General features: G+C 37.2%; 1 protein-coding gene across 1 annotated transcript; it reads right to left on the reverse strand.

Moving 5' to 3' along the window:
• Positions 1-2,048: 2,048 nt before the first annotated feature.
• On the reverse strand, positions 2,049-4,580 carry LOC117612858. Its single transcript, XM_034341493.1, has 4 exons — positions 3,232-4,580; positions 2,976-3,073; positions 2,564-2,832; positions 2,049-2,345 (listed from the first exon to the last, which is right to left on the reverse strand). Exons 1-4 carry the CDS (start codon positions 4,578-4,580, stop codon positions 2,049-2,051), a joined length of 2,013 nt encoding a protein of 670 aa, XP_034197384.1.
• Between the last annotated feature and the right edge of the window lie 15,306 nt (positions 4,581-19,886).

A 19,886-nucleotide genomic window follows, 5' to 3' on the forward strand; every position in this document is an offset into this window, starting at 1 on the left:
TGTTTCTCTTGATTTTAACTCCTTCACCTTAAGGCTTCAAGATTGGAGTCGTCTACCTCACCACACCAAATGCTCTGAGAGATGAAGAGAAGGCAATCAAGAAGTATGGATGCTAGTCTACTTTGTGATTGGACTAATTTTTGGTTTATGGAAGATGAGATACAAAGATCATCAACCAATGTAGGAAACCCAAAAACTCTAGCTAGGTTTTCTCCAACACTTAGCATATATAGGACAACACAAAAGGCAATTGGGTAAGTATGTGAGGCTCCATTTGGTCCATGGGTCATGTTATCTTATGCCACTTATTCCTTGGGCCCAATGCGCTCGAATCAGGTCAGAACACCTATGTGAGAACCTTATATGAGAATCAATCGTAGCCATTAAAATGCATCTGAATGGTTTAGGAGAAAAAGCAAGCTTACGGTGCAAACGGGTAGGTTGTAGTTTTCCCTTAGTCCAAGTGTCAAGCAGCGCCTATTTCGAAAAAAAACGCGCCTTTCTTCTTCCTGACAGTGGCTCCTTACTTCATAGTCGCGCCTTTCTTGTCAATGAATTTATGAATTTATGAATGAACCCTAAACACCCAAAATACCAGACATAAATTTGTGTATTCCTCTTCTCTTGTCGCAAAAACTCCTACTCTGTCTCTTTCACTTCCTCTTCTGTTGTCGCAGAACTTTCCTCATCTAGTATTTCTCGTTTGAACATCTGAATCGGTACGTTTCTCTCGAATTCCCTATCTTTCTTTCATATTAAAGTTTGCATGTTATATTGCATTCACTTAATGTTTAAATTTTGTTTAGGATTTTAGGGCATTGATTTTTTGGGTATTAGTAGTCTGTCTCTGGTTAGGATTTTAGGGCTTCGATTTTCTGGGTAAGAGTAGTCTATCTCTGTAGTAGTTGTGTTTGAAAAAAATATAAATTGGCTTCAAGTGCTTTTTTTTTTGGTAGTGTCTCTGTAATTTGTTGAAGCATAGTAACTCGTTTTTAAAGTTTTTCTGCGATTTAAATATTCTTTAATTTTTCCAAAATTTGGGTTGTATTTTTGTCGCAATTTTTTGTGGTAATTTGTCGAAGTGTAGATTCACAGCTGTTGCTTCTTCCTTTTTTTTTTTTTTTTGCATTCTGCTTGCTTGTTGTCTTTTCTTAAAATTCCAGGAACCTTCATCTATTTCTCATTGTAATCCTACTTTGCCCATCTAGTGGTGTGAGTGTATGACATCATTTTAGGGATTTAATGGGGCTTGGAAAACAATTAATAAGTACCATTAGAAGTAGAACGCAAAAGAGAAAATTGAATTTTAACTATGAATATGAGATGATTTGGAATGCACAAGGATCAATGCATCTTGTAGTAGGTATCAATTCTGTATCTTAATGTGTTGAAAATAATGTTGGTAGGTATCAGTTTTGTATTTGAAAATAGTGTTTGTAGGTGAAAATTACGTATTTTAATGTGTTGAAAATAGTGTATCAGTTTTGTATCTTAATATGTTGAAAATAGTGTTAGTAGGTATCAATTATGTATCTAAATGTGTTGAATGTATTTGTTAGTATTAATTATGTATCTTAATGTGATGAAAATGTGTAGATAATATTGTGAGTAGGTATCACTTCTGTATGTTAATGTGTTCATAATATTGTGAGCAGGTATCACTCCTGTTCCTTAAGCAAAAGGTGTCTCTTGCAAGTATAAAATGGAATATATGTTTGAGCTTTGCTTCCCGGAGTAAGAGGTATATTCTACATGGGTGAATAATATGTGTGTGGCGAATTCAATCCTGTGTAATTTTGGGGCACATTTCAGTGAGTCGCTTATGAAAAGATTTAGAGAGAGCTGTTTTGGGCACCTGTTGGGCCTCCATAAAATTGCATTTAGTGGTCAAATTATGCATACTCTCCAACCCGTGTGAATTCTTTGAGGCACCAACTCATTGTCTTCATTCTTCACAATGGTAATTTCGGATTTCTTGGGAACAACTTGGATGGGACTCACCCACTTACTATCTGAAATGGGGTATATAATTCCCACGTCCAAAAGCTTTAAAACTTCCTTCTTAACACTTCTTTCATCACCGGATTCAACCTCCTTTGGGCTTCCCTTGTAGGTTTCACTTCTCCTTCCAAAAGGATCCTATGCATGCACTTTGTAGGGCTTATTCTTCTAATGTCTACAATGGTCCAACCTAGGGTAGTCTTGTGCTCCCTTAGAACTTGAATTAATTTGTCTTCTTCAGATGCACTCAAATTAGAAGCAATGATCACAGTCAGTGTCTTTTCGTCACCTAAATATGCATATTTCAAATTCTCCGGAAGGGGTTTTAGCTCAACCTGTGGGGCCTTCACAATAGAGGGAACAAGCTTATTAGTAGATAATGGAAGAGGCTCAAAAATGGAGTTAGACTTACCTCTTTGGGGAGGCAAGGCCTCAAGCATATTCACGTCTCCTATGGCGTCCGCCCTTGTGATGCATTAAATGTTTCTTGTAGCATCTGCGCAAGTACATCTATGGAAAAACAAGCATGATCATCATTAGGATATTTTAAAGCATCAAATACCTTAAACTCCACGGTTTCCTCATCGAGTGCCATTGTGAGAGTGCCTTCATACACACCGATTTTTGTCCTTGCTGTTCTCATGAATGGATGTCCTAGAATCAATGGAAGGTCTTTTCCAGGAATAGGAACTTCCTCCATCTCAAGCACTAGAAAGTCAGCTGGAAAAATTAGCTCATTCACCTTGACCAAAATGTCTTCCAACACTCCCTTAGGATATTTGATTGACAGATCAGCCAATTGTATGCTCATAGAAGTCTTCTTAAGCTCACCTAAATTTAAAGATTCAAAAACAAAAAAAGCATCAAATTAATTGAAGCACCTAAGTCTAATAAAGCATGTTCAAACCTTTGATTTCCAATGAGACAAGGTATAGTAAAACTCCCTGGATCCTTTAGTTTAGGAGGTAATTTACGCAATAGCACGGTAGAGACTTCTTCACTTAAGGCCACGGTTTCATGCTCCTTGAACGTCCTCTTATTTGTACAAAGCTCTTTGAGGAATTTTGCATAGCTTGGAATTTGTTGGATTGCATCGAGCAAGGGAATGTTCACTTGCACTTTTCAGAAAGTCTCTAGGATATCCTTTGAAACTTGCTCCTTTTTTGAATTCAAAAACCTACGAGGAAAAGGAACCTTTGAAGTAATTGAATGATTCACAAGAGAACTTACCTTAGAGTTGTCACTTGGAACCGTAAGCTTGGGAGAGGGGGCAGCCACTGTTTTGGTTGAATTTCTCTCCTCATTGTCATCCTTTTCCACCTTTTTGCACTTCGAAGAGTAATCGCATTTGCGGTGTCATGGCCTCCATTAGGATTTGGAATTACTTGGCTTGGAAACTTTCCTGGCTCTCTTTGGCTCAAGGAGGCTGCAATCTGTCCAACTTGGTTTTCAAGGCTCTTGATTGCTGTAGACATTTGTGCCTGTGTTTGCCTTGTTTCCTGCATAAAACCTTGAGTGCTTAATGCCAAAGAATTAATTAACTCTTCTAAAGACTTACCTTGCCCAGGTGGTGCAGGTGCATTTTGTTGAGGAACAAACTGATTTTGTTGAACTGGGGCTGTTTGCACATTTTGGTTGTTCTTCCATCCAAAGTTAGGGTGTTGCCGCCATCCCGAATTATAAGTGTTAGAAAATGGATCGTTTCTTGGCTTTTGTTGCTGCATATAGTGTGCTTGAGCCATCTCTTCTCCATTACCATACAAACTTGGACAAGACTCCGTATGATGTCCGGGATTAGCACACACGGCACACACTTGTGCTTGAGGGATTAACTGCTTAACAAGGTTAGTCAAATTAGCTATTTGAGGACCAATATCACTAGCACTTACCTCATAAACACCTGCTTTCTTTGGGGGAGCTCTCCGGTAATTAAACTGTTGAGAGTTTGCTGCAATGTTCTCAAACATCTCCTTGGCTTGAGTAGCACTCTTGTTCATCAAACCTCCTCCACTAGTAGCATCAACCATCATCCTCTCCGAATCAAGTAATCCCTCATAAAAGTATTGCATAAGTAGCCAATCTTCAATTTGGTGATGAGGGCACGAAGCTAGGAGTCTCTGAAACCGATCCCAATACTCATGAAATGATTCTCCATCTAGTTGCTGCACTCCCATGATCTCCTTCCTAATATGGTTTGTCTTTTGAGCTGGAAAGAACTTTGCAAGGAACTTGGAAGCCAATGATGTCCATGTTGTGACAGATGCACTAGGTAAAGAATAGAGCCACTCCTTGGCTCGTTCCTTGAGTGAGAATGGAAATAAACGCAATCTGATTGCCTCATCACTAATCCCTCCATTGTGCATAGTCGCGCACACGGCAAAGAAATCCTTGATATGTATGTGAGGATCATCCCCAGCCTTGCCATAGAATTGCGGCAAAAGGTGAATGGTGCCACTCTTGATCTCAAAGGTGGTTGTAGTGGCTGGATACGCAATACAAGATGGCTGGTCCAATGCTTTAGGAACTGTGAAATCCTTCAAAGGTCGGGTGAGGTTGTTGAGTTCCAACTCGTCTCCCATCTTGATTGGAAGTGTATCTTGCTTATTTTTATCTCGATGGAGATAAGAAGTGTGTTCTCTAGTTCAGGGTCGTATGGTATAAGTTCGTGACTCTGCGAACGACGACCCAGCATATACCTGAAATTGAAAACAAAACTCAATTAGATTGAAAATCCCCGGCAACGGCGCCAAAAACTTGTTGGTAAATTTTAACAACAATATTAAAACCTTGCAAGTGCACAAATCAAATGATAGTATAGTAAGCAAGCAAGGGTCGATCCCACGGAGATTGTGATCTAAAGAGATGTTTATCAATGTCACGCAATGAAAATCAAAACAAAGGACTTCCAAACACACACCAACACCAAGGGGGTTTTGATTTGATTTTGTGAATAAAACAAAATAAGGAAAAGAAAACAAAAGAGAATTTAAATTAGAGTTTAAGAGAAATTGGTTTAAAATCAATCAAGAACAATAGCTAGGACTTACTATCCACCTCCAAACAATCAATCAATCCATAAACAACAATAGATAATCAATTTCTAGCAAGCATATTATGACGACACTCACAACAAGATCATGGCATTTGACTCGAGTTGTATGATTCTCTCTTAAGTGTATGTAAAGTGTATGGCATTTACATCAATAAGTGTATTCTTAATTGAAATCTAGTATGGCATTTACTCAAATTAACAATCAAGAATCCATTAAGATCAAAGAGAATATGAGTGTCACAAAAACCCTAAAACATGGCATTTGTTATTAGGAATTCAAGAATCGATTCTCATAACTAGTTCTTAACCCAATTATTCGTTGCAAACAAGAACACATTCAATATGGCAATTGACCTATGTTCTACAACAATTTAATTCCAATACATGCTTCTAAGTTAGCTACTCAAAGAAACAAAATATCAGAATTCACATAACATAGAGAAACTGAAATCATCACGCTTGTAGAAACTAAAAATCCATTAAACTTGTTTATAAAATTGAAATCATGTTTAGGGCTTCAAGATTAAGCCCTAACTAACAAGAAATTAGTTACTCATGGTCTTGGATGAACTCAAAAATAAATACATAAGAACTGAAAATTAAAAGAAGGAAGGAAAAGAAAGAACTCGTTGGCAGCTTTCTCCTCTTGCACGGTTGATCTCTTTAGGACGTGAATCCTTTGTATCAGGTGTTGGCTCATCTTTTATATCACTTATATCAGAGTTCTAAACCCTAAAATTGACTGAAAAGTCGTCCAAGAAGTCTTGGTAAACAAGGAATCCAAATAGGAAAGTAAAAATCACAATTCCTAACTCCACTGGGAAATACAGCTCAGCCCAATGTTCACACGATTTGGGGATCTTCGGCCTTGTAGCAAAATCATTAAAAATATATTTTAGAAAGATAAATGTCTTATCTTTCCAACCATATATAGCATGTAACTTGAAAAATTCGGGAAGGCTTCCGTTTCTTCACATTCACGTAACATGTATGAAACTGTCCTGTCTGCACATGGGCTAACTTTACTTGTAATACTGTACCAATTGGCTTGGTAGAAAATTCTAGAAAAATCATAGATTTAACTTCAAGATGTTAGCTTTCATCTCCAATTGGTCTTGCGCTAAAATTCCCCCGAAAAGTTGATTTTCCCTTAAAAACCTTCTAAGAGCGCAGAAAAGCTGAAAATCAGAAAAGTAAAGTAATAAGCCCTTTTTAAATCTAATTCTCTTACAAAACCTAAGTAAAAAGAGTACATAAATGAGTATATTTATGGACTTATCAAATACCCACAACTTAGATTTTGCTAGTCCTCGAGCAAAACAAAACGGAAAATAAAAATGAAAGAACAAAGACTCAAGACAAACAAACAACTAAATTCCCAATATTGATCTCAGAGATAATTACCAACGGTTAACTAACTTCCAAGAAATAAGCAACATTAACTCAAGGCATTATCAAGGGGTTAACCAAACTTTAATTGAACAACTTGGAGTGTCGTGTGTGAAATAGCCAACATTAATATTACCACGACTTATGCTTCACAAAAGTTAAATAACCAAATAAGAACAAGCTTTAACTTCAATTCTCACCAAGGATGTTCACTCCAATGAAAGCACTCGAAATTTGACTAGGTAGTGTCACTCATATATGTGAGAAGAATCAAATCAATAGGATGTACTCACATAATTGAAATAAAAGCACAAGACATGAATAAAAGATCTCATGAAAAGATATCGCATACTTGAAAACATTTAAACAATCCGACCATAGTCCTTCCACACCTATTCTCCACATGAGGAACTAGACTTCTCCTTGGATCAAGTAGGACTTTCACTCAGGTTGAAATAGGACTTAGGGCGATGGGTGAAACAAGAAAAAGATATGGATAAACAAACAAAGTCTAACGGCTAAGTAAAGCTTTCCATGAAATTATAACATCTTGCACTTCATCTTGATATTGTCTTAAATTTTTTTATTATTATTATTATTTTCACTTTTTTTTTTCTAACTCCATTAGCTTTCTAATCAACCCATGTAACAAGTGTTAGGCCAATAACTCCCAAGCTAGATAGCTTTAGGGTATTAAGTGTAAAACACTCCTCGGGCTTAAAAACTCGAGTTGAAAAGGCCTTGGAATCAGACCTTTTTTATTTTTTATTTTTTTATTTTTTTATTTTTTTATTTTTTTTGAAACAGTATCATATACACATGATTGAACAATTTGTGCAATTCTCCATTAACCTTGAAAGTGCTCTACAAAGCTCCTTAGAAGGGTGTAGGATAAATATACAAAAGGTTAAGGTGACGAGAATTGGGTAAAGAATTATAAGGGCTTACATAAAAGGCACAAGCGGTTGACTAGGGATAAAATTGATATGGGTTGGCTGGAAAGGCTCAAATGAACGAAACCAGGCCTATATCACTTCCTAGGATCCATGTGGTTCATGAAATATGCCTCAAATAGATAATGAAAGTCGTTCTAGCAAACAATTTAAACATCCTCAAGTACTTGACCAAAACAAAGAATAATGAGATCACAACGACTTGTGGACGAGAAAATTATAGAATAGTATATAACACTCAAGAAAGAGAGGTATAGGCTCAAAAGCTCACATAATAAGGGTTATATAAGTCTACGCTACCCTTATTTGGGAATTTAAATCATGTGAACTCTAATCGAAAATCATATTAACATGGCTATGGGCAAAAAGATTTGCCAAGTTTAATCACAAAATTAAGGCTAACAAAAACGTAATGTAAAGAATTAATGTCATGCTCACAATTCCTTGCAAGTTAATTGTCAATAAAATTAAATCTCATCATAGAATTGGGAAGTGACAACTACAAACAAATAAAAACTGGACTCAAAGTTAAAGAAAATATTTCTAGGTTTTTATAACATTTTTCTGATTTTTATTTTATTTTATTTTATTTTAAGGAGAAATGAAATTAGAAACAAGGCAACAAAATAAAAGCAAAGTTAAAAATTAAAAAAAACCAAAAATGAAAAAGAATTGAGAACCAATCAACAAGACAATAAACTATGTGGAGAAGAAGGTATGGAAGGTTCGCATGACTTCTTTGTTCAGTTGCTGACCAAGGATGGTTGGTTGGATGACTCGGTAAGCATTGATTGATTTGGGATTTTGTCGAAATGCCCGTGCTATGTAGTGATTTATTGATTTAATAATGGAAACAACCCTTTTATGTAGAACATTGATATGGCCTTTCTTTTGCTATGGGAGCGGCACAACAGCTCTGGCAAGTGGGTGGGTTCTGACTAGATGATATTGGACACCACTTTTCAGGTCTGTATTATTTCATAAGCACTGTTTATTTTCAAATTTGGTATCCGTTATGATGCATAACTCGTGTGCCTCTATGTAGAAAAATGATGCCTTAGATTACATGCAAATGAAGGCTTATGTGGCAAAGGAGGACAGGCAACACAGCAACGGTCCACTAGGAATGGTCAAGGGCGAAGGGCCTAAGTTGGCTAAATCATGGTCGTTTGTGAATCATGTTTTTTTGCCCTTCAACCTACAAAGGCAAAAGCACTGGATCTTACTTGCTGTCGATTTAAGAGAGTGTGAGATAAAGGCATATGATTCAAAAGTAGATCTGTGCAGAACTCAAGCCATCCAACGGGCTGTGCAGCTGGTGGCGAAAATGCTACCCCGGTTGTTACAGCAATCTAGATCTATTAGTGATGGTCTACTTCACAATAGTGTGTGGCCAGTTATTCGGGTCATGGATGCACTCCAACAAGTAGGCGAGTGAGCCACCTAAACACATTGTCTTATTAAATGGATTTGTTGTACAATAAATCACAACTTCTTCGCTATGTTTCAAGGGTGACTATAGGATGTACATCCTCAAATACTGCGAGTTTTTGACCTCTAATGTAGACCTAGCCAATAATTTCCATGACGCCATGCCCTTCTATTGGTTGAAGCTCGCTGTACAGTTGTTGTAGGGATATTGATAACTGTGATTCATTAGGAGAGACTATAACTTGCAAAGTTTTTAACTCGGTAGGTGTAGTGTAGTATAAGAACTTGCAAAGTTAATTTAACTGGGTGGGCGGTCTGTAATTATGCAGGTAACAGTTGTTGAACTTAAGAAAGGTATCATATAGCAACTCTTCTTTATGATCCAACTCCCTCGTTTCACTTAAAATTAAAGAATAAGTTTTTGTATTCTATCCAAATACAAGTTGTATGAAACCCTCAACACATATTGTTGATGCTACGCTAAACCATAAACCCTAAATGGTGCATGATTCTTTTCAAATATGGAATAAATATGAATGTATCTAGTTTAGGGCAAACACGATTGTGAAGTTAAGATGAGGGCATATGAAACGTTGAAAATTTCATTTACTAATAGTGCTCAAGGCTTAATTCATATTTGTAGATTTCCAAACATGTCTTACATGTAGCTGTCCGGATTACAAATTACATATACTTTAAAAGCCAAAACATTTCCACACATGCAAAAAATTTCTTACTTTTTCATCAATTTAAATGCCAAATTCAGAAATGATGGAACTAACAACAGTAGGAGGATATTTTTAATGCCCTTTACTATACGGATTACTTCAGCATATGCATTAAATTCCTTCACATCCAGCTGGTTTTGAATGTGAGATTCAGTTGGCATGTTGGCTACAGTCACCCATTCATAGCCACTACACCTTGTAGCTCCCTATAAAAAAAACATACAAAATTACATTTTTCAATTTGGGATTACAATGTCAGAGCATATTCTTTTCTTTAGAGCAGTTTTCGTTGCCTTAGGCAATGCCCGATGTCATCCCGATTACTATTGATTACATACGGCTTATTCAATTTTTCATACGAGTTTTGGGAAGATTATATTTACATATGTTGTGAAGCACTTCCAATACAGTCTACCCATAATCCTTTCGGATTTGGAAATTAGCATCACCATCTCAGGATTGCAGTGCCACATCTGTTTGCTTCAGTGTTTGTTGAAGAAATCAACATCACTTTGCCCAGACGTGAAAATAAAGAAAACAGAAGAATTAAACCCTTCCAAATATTTGGTCAAAAGCCCCAATTCTGAAAAATTAAACCCTTCAATTCTGAAAAGGAATTGTATTTTATTATTTGGTCGAAACAGATATGGAGTTTGAAGTTTGAATTGGTCCTAACAATACTTGAGCGGGAAGTTCCAAAGTTCAATATTTTTTATTTATTATTTTATATATTTTTTAACCCTAAACACTCCACAGTAAACCCTAAACCGTAGGCAGCCAACCCCTAAACCCTTAAAGGCGTTTATTAAATCAAAATATAAGTCACACCAAAAAAAAAAAAAGGAAAAGTGGTATGTGGCGGCATATAAATGCGTCGCGTGTCGTTGAGGTTTGCAGGCCCCCACTCCAGCGCCGCCACTTGGCATTTTGTGTTTATTTTTTTCCTTTTTTTTTTCAAAAAATCATATAAAAAATACAGGAAAATTCAGAAAAAATGGGGAAAAATCCTAAGTATGCATGGGGAAGAATACTTTGTATTGAAAGTACAATACCATATTAGGAGTAAGTGAAAAATAAAATTAGGGAACAAACCCTACACTTGGATGATGCAAATGAAAACACTAGTACACTTTTTAAACCCTACACTCTTATTTTTTTTTTTTATCACATTAATTCCGTATCAAAATTTGTATGACACGGCCTTTTTCCGGATATGTCATCGAAGAAAATCTTGTCACGATCCTGGAGGAATTTTTCTGGAATTTTTCCCCCGTAAAGTGGATATTTAAATGAATATTTAAGTGAAATGAATAATAAAAATTGGAAATGTGGTGTGTGGCGGCATGGGAATGAGCTACGTGTCGCTGAGGTTTGCAGCTCCCCACTCCAGCGCCGCCACTTGGCATTTTGTGTATACTTTATTCCCTCTCTTTTTCCAGAAAATCGTAAAAACTACAGGAGAATTCACAAAAAATGGGGAAAAGTCCTAAGTATGTATGGGGAAGGATACTTCGTACTGAAAGTACAATACCGGATTTAGGAGTGAGTGAAAAATAAAATTAGGGAACGAATCTAGATTTGGATGATGCATATAAAAACACTAGTACACTTTTTAAACCCTACACTCTTATTTGTTCGATCACATTAATTCCGTATCAAAATTTGTATGATGCATCCTTTTTCGGAATATGTCATAGAAAGAAATCTCATCATGATCCCGGAGGAATTTTTCCCCCTTAAATTGGATTTTTAAATGAATATTTAAGTGAAAATGAATAAAAAAATTGGAAATATGGCATGTGGCGGCATGTGAATGCGCCGCGTGTCGCTGAGGTTTGCAACTCCCCACTCCAGTGCCACCACTTGGCATTTTGTGTATATTTTATTCTTTTTTTTCTTCAGAAAATAGTAAAAAATATAGGAAAATTTCGAAAAAAAAAAATGGGGAAAATTCCTAAGTATGTATTGGGATGAATATTTCATCAAGAGTTTTGGGTTATACTTTGCAAGGAGTTTTTGGTTAAATATGATATTTAAATCATTATGTTAGTCAAAAGGGATTTCTTGATTATGGGATTCAATTTTATTTTTATTTTTTTTGGTTGCAAAAATCGTAAAAATTGCAGGACAAATTCCGAAAATGATGGGGAAATTTCCTACAGGGTCCTAATCAATATGGGGAAAAAACCCTACACTTATTTCCCCCCTTAAATTCGATATTTAAATCATTATGTTCGTGAAAATGGATTTTCGAATTACTTTATTAAACTCTTTTTTATCTTGCAAATATAGTTTCAAAAGCAGGACGTATCAGGAAATGTGGAGGAAATTTCGAACGTATTTATGGGATCACCAGAGTATCTTAGAAGATCAAGGATAGCTCAGACCCAGTGTGACTGAAAGGATAATCCCTTATGCGTTGACAACACGCAACCTCCCTGGCATATGGCTGTCTGTCATTTTCAACGAATGACTGCTTCAAGGATCAGAACCAGCAATTCCCCGTTTTAGAACACATACTCAAACTATAGGACCCAAAACCATCTAAAATAGATGCACACATGCTACGAAGGTCTATGTAACACAAATGTCTACAACAGGGCTTAAATTGGATCTTAAAAGTATACTGATCTGTAAATTAAAAACACACAAAACCCAAAACACACTTTAATACCCATATCGTACCATGAATACTTAAATTAAATCCACGAGGTCTTCAAACGGAGTTCGCGCTGGAAGTAGTACACCTCCCTTTTCCATTTGCAGAGTTCACAGCAATTCCAGGTATCTACGTTGTAAAAGTATTCGCCCCTACGGTCCCATAATAAATACCACTCCCGGTTACCCTCACAGTGAACGCAGTCTTGAAAATAACTTTTGTCAACAAAAAACTTTGCAAGTGTTGGAGGAGTCACCGTGCTCGAAATTGTATACCTCAGCAGTCGATTGATAATTGAATCCCTACATGCTTGCATGTCAATTTTCTTCGTTTTGCTTAGATGGCACAAAAATTCCATCGCGTCCTCCTTGCCCTCCGTAGGGTTCAATAGCCCTAGTAAGCCAACAACGTAGGAGGATTCCCTATCCCTACCATAGCCATCACCCACATGTTGTTGACTGCCTCATCATCTTTGTGTATGAAAAAGTCGTTAAAAGCTTGTCTGTAAATTATTTCTGGATTGTTATGTTCTTTACACTTTTGTAAGAACTCAACAATTTTCCCTTCATGAAACTGGTACCATTCATGATGCCACTGGTACTTCTCTACTGACACAGTTCGCCTAACCTCAAGATCATTTAGCACTTCTTCAAATAACTTGCATGTCCCCACCATGCTGTATAGATATTCAGAGGAGTGCTTTAGAACCAAAAGCAGCACCTTAAACCATGCTAAGTCTGGGATGTCCATATGGGTTGTCGGAGAAGAGGGAGTGAAAATGGTATCTGGAGGAATAATTAATGGTGTCCTTTCTGGAATAAGAAGAAAGTGATGGGTTCTATATATTGGAAAGTTTCCCAACCGTCGCCACCTAAACTACGGACGAAGACAACATTGGGTTTAGATCATGTATTATTGTCTTCGTTTCCCAACCGGTGTGACTAAAAGGACAGTTCACACACCTTGATGAAGGTGGAGGCGACAAATTAGTGTTCTCGCGCCCACATGCCTATTTACAACTCTTGGGTCTTCGCATTTATGATACTACTTATCAACGCCAGCAGTCAAAAAATTAAAAATACTTTTGATGATAATAATTATGCAAATATCACATCACTACTTACGAAGGTAAACTTAGTTACATTTGAACATGACCAAGTGAACAGTTTCATCTTGGCAAATATGAAACTAAATATCAATGCACCATTAACAGTCAAGAAAATGAAAATGGTGTTTACGATACTAATAATGCAAATATGACATCACCAGTTATGAAGGTAATCTGAATTGAACATGACCAAGTAAACAGTTTTATCTTGGCAATTATACTAAATATGAACTCATATCATCAATAAAGAAAATGAAAAAAGTGTTTACGATACTGATAATGCAAATATCACATCACAAGTTGTGAAGGTAACTTACATTTGAACATGACCAAGTCAACAGTTTCATCTTGTCAAATATGAAACTAAATATCAACGCACCATTAACAGTAAAGAAAATGAAAACAGTGTTTATGATACAAATAATGCAAATATGACATCACCAATTCTAAAGGTAACTAAAGTTGCAGCTCCCCACTCCAAGTCAACAGTTTCATTTTACCTCTCATTGCACCACCACTTGCTCCAAACAACCCTAACCTCACAATGGGTTCACCTACAAAAATTCCCCCATACTTATAACCACTCCAGCAAAAAAATGCAGAGCCTTTGTCACAAAGGAATAATAAAGCTGAAGATGTTGTTGAAGGAGCTGCAAAATCCATAAAGTTTTCATCTGAGGACCACGATGATGTAGCTCATATCATATAGATGCGGTACGATGCGTTGATCATGGAAATCAAAAGGAGGAAGATACATCTAAGATGGTAAGAAGAAACATTGGGGAAGGAGAGAACTAAAGCGAAATTAAACCTTCAATTAGTCAAAATAATGAAAGTGAGTTTCAGGCTTGCAAAAGGAAAAGGTTTTCGAAGGTTCAGTGCTTGGAATGAATCTGTCCAGATGAGGAAAGCAGAAGCACGAAAAGGGTTTGACCTGTTCCGTCAGTATGCAAGATGTGTTGTCCCAAGCTACAATTGGGACGGGATCACCATGGAGTAAACCGTCATTGGATAAAGGTAATTTTGGTTTTTTCAGTATGTTTGTTTGGAACAAATGCGTGGTTCATTTTGAGTACGTTTGTTCAAAATTTGTGTGCGCTCATGAACGTGTAAAAATTCTTCTTTGGACACTTCATAGGTATCTTATGTGTATCCAAACTGTAAAATGTGGAGGAAACTGTAAAAATATGGGGAAACTGTTTTTGGTTTATTATGTGTACTTTTCTCTAGATAAATTGTTGTGCTTTTATGAAGTTTGTTTATATTATTTTCTGTGAACATATTTCTTTTGTGTAATAAAAATGCCTAAAAGGCATGGAATAGAAACAATAGAGGTGGATTTGTTGATAATCAAGGTTTTGCGAAACGGGTATGTCGCGTAGTAATCAAGTAATGAAGGGTTGGCTTTATCTCGTTCGTTTAGGGATGGTAATGGGTTGAATCGGGGGTGGGTATACCATTTACATCCCCATCCCCGCCCCATTAGGGAAGAAAAAACCAATATATAACTACTTTGTTGAAAAGAAAAACAAAAGTACTAAGAAAAGATAATGAATATATATAATACATACTTAGAAGACAATATAAGAATGTTTATATATATATATATTGGAACTTAACTAAATAAATAAGTAGTGTGGCTTAAGATTTGTATAAAATATAATATAATAATATAAAATATACAACTTAGTCGGTACAATCACTTTAATAGCATATTTATATATGAGGTCCATGCTCTTATGTCTTTCCATTTTGGTTCATTTGAATGCAGAAAAATAAATTAATAAATACAGTGCTGAAGAAATTTATTGGGAAGTCCGTTTTTCTTTCCCCCTTTTTTAAGTAATTGGGTTAGTTTTGGGGTTTGAGCATTTATTTCATCTCTTATATGGTAGGTAATTATGTTCATAACTTGGCATTTCAGAGGTTTGCTTATTGGTATCAAATATATAATTTTAGCAATGAAATAACAAGAACCATATTGTGTGTGTAAATTGAAAGCAAAAAATTAGAAATATTTTTCCCAACAATTGTATATGATTCAAATGAAACTAATACTTGTGTTATTATAAATTAGATAATAAACATTAAGGAAATATACTTCTAATTTTTGCAAAATATAATGTTATGGTTGAAAGGAAAGCGAGTTATCACCATATTCCGAAGATGAAGTGTACACTCTGTATTGTCACATCAGATGAAATTTAGTAGGAAAGTGAGTTTTCAAAATCACTTTGGATGATTTATAGCTTCCCCCAATTTTGTAACGGCACAAGGAGTTGGAAGCAATTTTTGGGGCATTTTTCTGATTTTTCTCCTATTTAATACCATTTTAAAAATAATTTTGCATTCAAAAATTCAAACATAACGAAATAATACACATGGCGGGGCCTGACTGCATCCCCCTTTAGTAGGTGCACACGTGTACGTCAGTGACCATTGCCACATCCTTCCTTTGCAACCTAAATTATTATTATATTGTCATTTTCTTAGAAAATTCATAACTAAATATACAAAAATCAGGAAAATATTTTGCAAATTGCTACAAACTCATTGAAACTTGATAAATCAAAATTCGAGTGTATGCTAACATTTGAACTAATCATAAGAGGATCCTGTGATTAATACGAGGCTTTCATCCGAATTGAACATAACTAAATCAAATACTCATATTACTTGAAGAAAAAAAAAACTAATGGGACAAAATGGAAAACTTCCGGACATAATATATAAACGTTGTTTTATGGCTATGGGATACTCATTGTCTTACATCCAAATCCTCTTTTCTCTCTTTTCTTCTTTCGAGTTGTCTTTTTTGTATACAAACCTTCAACCGAACCCCCCAATCTGAAGATTTTTTCAACATGTCCGCCAGTTCAAGTGCCAATGCGAATCAGGAGGACTCCGATGGGTCATGGGAATATGCCCCCGATTATTCAATAATTATTCAACGAAAGTGGCCTTAGTTTTCGTTCCCAGTCCAGCCCCAAGACCTACAGTTTCTGAAGGTCCTCAATGTGCTTCTCCAGTTTGTCAGCCGCAATCGTGGTCTCTTTGTAATCTGCAACAAGCATATCCAGTTCTGCTTTCTGTTTCTGATAGTCTGCCAAGTTGGATGCATGAGTAGTCTTGCAGAACTAAGAGGCATGGAAGGAGGGCTTGAGATCTTCATAACAGTTGTGAAGATTAAGCACATCTCTTGCCAGACCCAAGCTGAGCTCAAGGATAGGCCTGGGAGCCATGTTCTCCCTGTGCAACAGATCTAGGTCTTTCATCAACTAGTTAACAGCCTCTTTGTTCTCATCCAAATCCAATTCAATTGACTGCCAGATCCTCACCCTTTCCACTGCTTCATCCACTGCCCTGGACTTGGCTTTGCTTGGAGTGGCTCCCAGCTTCTCAAGTCTGTCCAGCTGAGCATCTAAATCCATAGCTTCAAACTCTGCCAATTCTGATCAGCAAAGGAGGCTGTGGTTGAAGAGCCTGGAACATAATGGATAGGGATCTGCAAGAATGAGCTTCATGTTAAATCTACACGGAAGTAACTACAGAAAGAAAAATATTAAGGCATATTGAAACTTACAACTACAATGGGAGGTTTGATAGGGCTAGTCACCACAGCTAACGACCTAGCAGTTCTGTCCCCTTTCACTTGAAAAACATAAGCATTAATTTTAAGAAACAAGACTAGACATAATTAAAGGACCTAAGGCAGGATTGGGAAAGATAGAAAACTACCTCAGCTTTACGGATGGCAGCAGAATGTTCTGCCTCCACCTCATCAAATAGGGCCAATTCTGAGCTTGTAGGCTCTGTCCCTGGAGCCTCTTCTTGTTTCTTGGCCAGCGCAATGCTCTTTGCTATTACTTCAGCAGGAATTTCCTCCTACATGTAGACATGAATCAAGTTAGTACAAGTATAAATGCAAAATGAATCAGTCCTATGCTAAAAAAATCTCACCTCTTCCTCTCCATCTTTACTCTTCTCTTTGTCTCCTTTTGAGACATCAGTCTCTTTCTCTACAGCTTCGAGGCCTCTCTCAGCTCTTCATCAATTTCAGAGGTGGCTGTAGGCTCTTCTGTTTCCTCAGACTCCACCACAGCCCTCTTCCTAAGCCTCTTTGACTTAGTAGGAGGAGAAGAGGGACTTTCAATTGAAAAAGCAGAAAAAGGAGTTACAAATTCCAAATCAACAGGACAGGACAGAATAAAGGCGGCAAAAGGAAGCTCCAGATCTCCAGTAGCAATGACAGAAGTAACTGCACAATAAAGGGAACTTAGCAGGCAGTCTAGCAAAGAAAAGTACAAGGACAAAAGTCATGAACTTACCAACCACTTCCCCAACTTGAACGGCTTGTCCCCTAAGATTTCTTGTCATAGAAGTATCTGAAACAAACAAACAGAACAGAGTTAAGACATATCTCAGAATACTGAAATCCAAAACAGAAGGAGCAGAACTGGCAATTTTACCTTCACTCACTTAAGCATTTATGCCCTTGACCATCTGCACTATGAATTTTTTGGCTTCTGGCTCTGCATAGACAGTTCCAACATCCCAATTTGCAAAAAGCACCTTCACAACAGTGCTAGCATCTATCAGACCAGGAAACCAAGCCTTCCACCAGGCATCAAACTCTCCAGAACTACAGGAATTAGGCTCCCATGACGGATAGAGGGCATCCACACTGTTGTTAATCTTGTTCACCGAGCACCTACAATCCTTGTGCACGTCTAGATCATCTAAATCCCTCCATGAGATAGCACGATTACAACTTCTGTAGGATTTGAGAGGAATGAACTGAGGGTAGCCAAGTTGCCTGGCGCAGAAGTTGGGATGATAAACTTCTGCTCCAAAATGGTACTTAGGATGTCACACTTAGAAATTTCTTCCTAAAATAAATCTTGGCTTCTTCTTCTTCTGACCCCTTCTCAAAAAGTCTGTATCCAGGCTAGAACAAAGGATATTTTCTTCTCAATACCACCGGCCATTGAGCAGTAGACATTTTGGTGCAGTGCCTAAAGAACATCAGGTATTCTTCAACGGAGCGCTTAGGCACTTCTGCTGACATCAAGAAGACTGCCATAACCTGGTCTTCAGGCAGAACAACGTCTAGAAACCTCAGTTCTGGGAAATAAACTATAGCCAGATCTGGATTATCCAAAATGCACCAGGAGCAGAGATGTTCAGTGGATTCTCTAGAGTGACGTTGTGAAGGTTCTTGTATAGATGAGCTAGAACTATGGGTCCAAGCCCTACATCAGTATGGTTGTACAGAGCTTTTGCTAGATGTTTGTATTCCAGCAGAGCTGCTGAAGAGCGGTAAGGGAAAACGAATTTGTTCAACCAATATAGGAGGAACAGCATATGTTGCTGATCTCTATCTCACTCAATGCTGAACTTCTTCAAATAATTAGAGAAGGAGCAGTTCTGGTTAATCGTGGCAGGAGAGATGGTGAATGGCTTTACCAGCTTCTCCTTATTCTTTCTCCTACGGCAATCACCAACTGCATCAGCAGGCCTTCCATGAGGTTTGAACCCAAAAATTTGGGCCATATTCAGCAAGATTGGAGTCATAGGGCCCACTCAGAAGTCGAAGCTATTGCTGGCATAATTCTAGAAGCACAAAGCAGCAGCCAGCGGATTCTCATCCTTGTTCACAGAATGCTTGGACAAAAGGATGGCATCATATACCCTAGCCTTCCTCCAGTGATCTCCATACCTCTAAATGAGTCTATCAATCCAGTCTGACCACTTCACTACACTATTCCTCACTTCACTAGAGGGATATGAACGGTTTAGATTTTTACTGACCCAGGTGTGAAAGGCCAGAGGAGAAGAACTTTGGAAGCACAAGGGGGCCTCAGCATCTTCCTTGATAAAAATTGGCCATTTCCTCTGGCATGGTACCAAACCAATAAGGGCCCAGAAAAGGAGTATTGTCAAAAAGATGGAGGACATTTTCGTTCAGGTTCTTTTGGGCATATGGGTGAAGCATGGCTATGTGTAATAATAATAATTTTCGCTTGGCATTGCATGTCGCTTGGCGTGCTTGAATTTTGTCACCTTTAAAAAGGGATATGATGCTTCACAGGGTAATTAGCATGGGCTCGTAGAGTCAATGTATTTTATAAGCTTATCTCAATTGCTGGCACGTGGACTGCAGCTCGTGTATGACTGACTTTTGTGTGCTCCAAATCGGGTCTTTTCTTAATGAGGTGTAGCACTGAGCTAGGAATTTATTTGGGCCCAACCCTGGATTTTTTTGGCATCAACACCAGGAACATATTCAGGATTTAGGGATGATGAGAAGTCTTCATCTATGCAGTCTTATTACATAGCTCTCATATCCACTTATGTATTCCTTGGACTATGGTTGTTCTACATAATGAAAGATAATATAGAATGATTTAATGTATAAAACAACATTTCTTGCCCATAAAATCCGCTTTTCTCCATCCTCTATTACAGCATAGTTGGAATTGGATATTTATCAATCTATTTGAAAATTGCACTTTCATATCGAAAGAATAGGTGATCGTAGGTTAGCCCGTAGGTAAGTTCTGGT

This window comes from Prunus dulcis, unplaced genomic scaffold, assembly GCF_902201215.1.
Source record: "Prunus dulcis unplaced genomic scaffold, ALMONDv2, whole genome shotgun sequence".
NCBI classification, from domain to species: Eukaryota; Viridiplantae; Streptophyta; class Magnoliopsida; order Rosales; family Rosaceae; genus Prunus; species Prunus dulcis.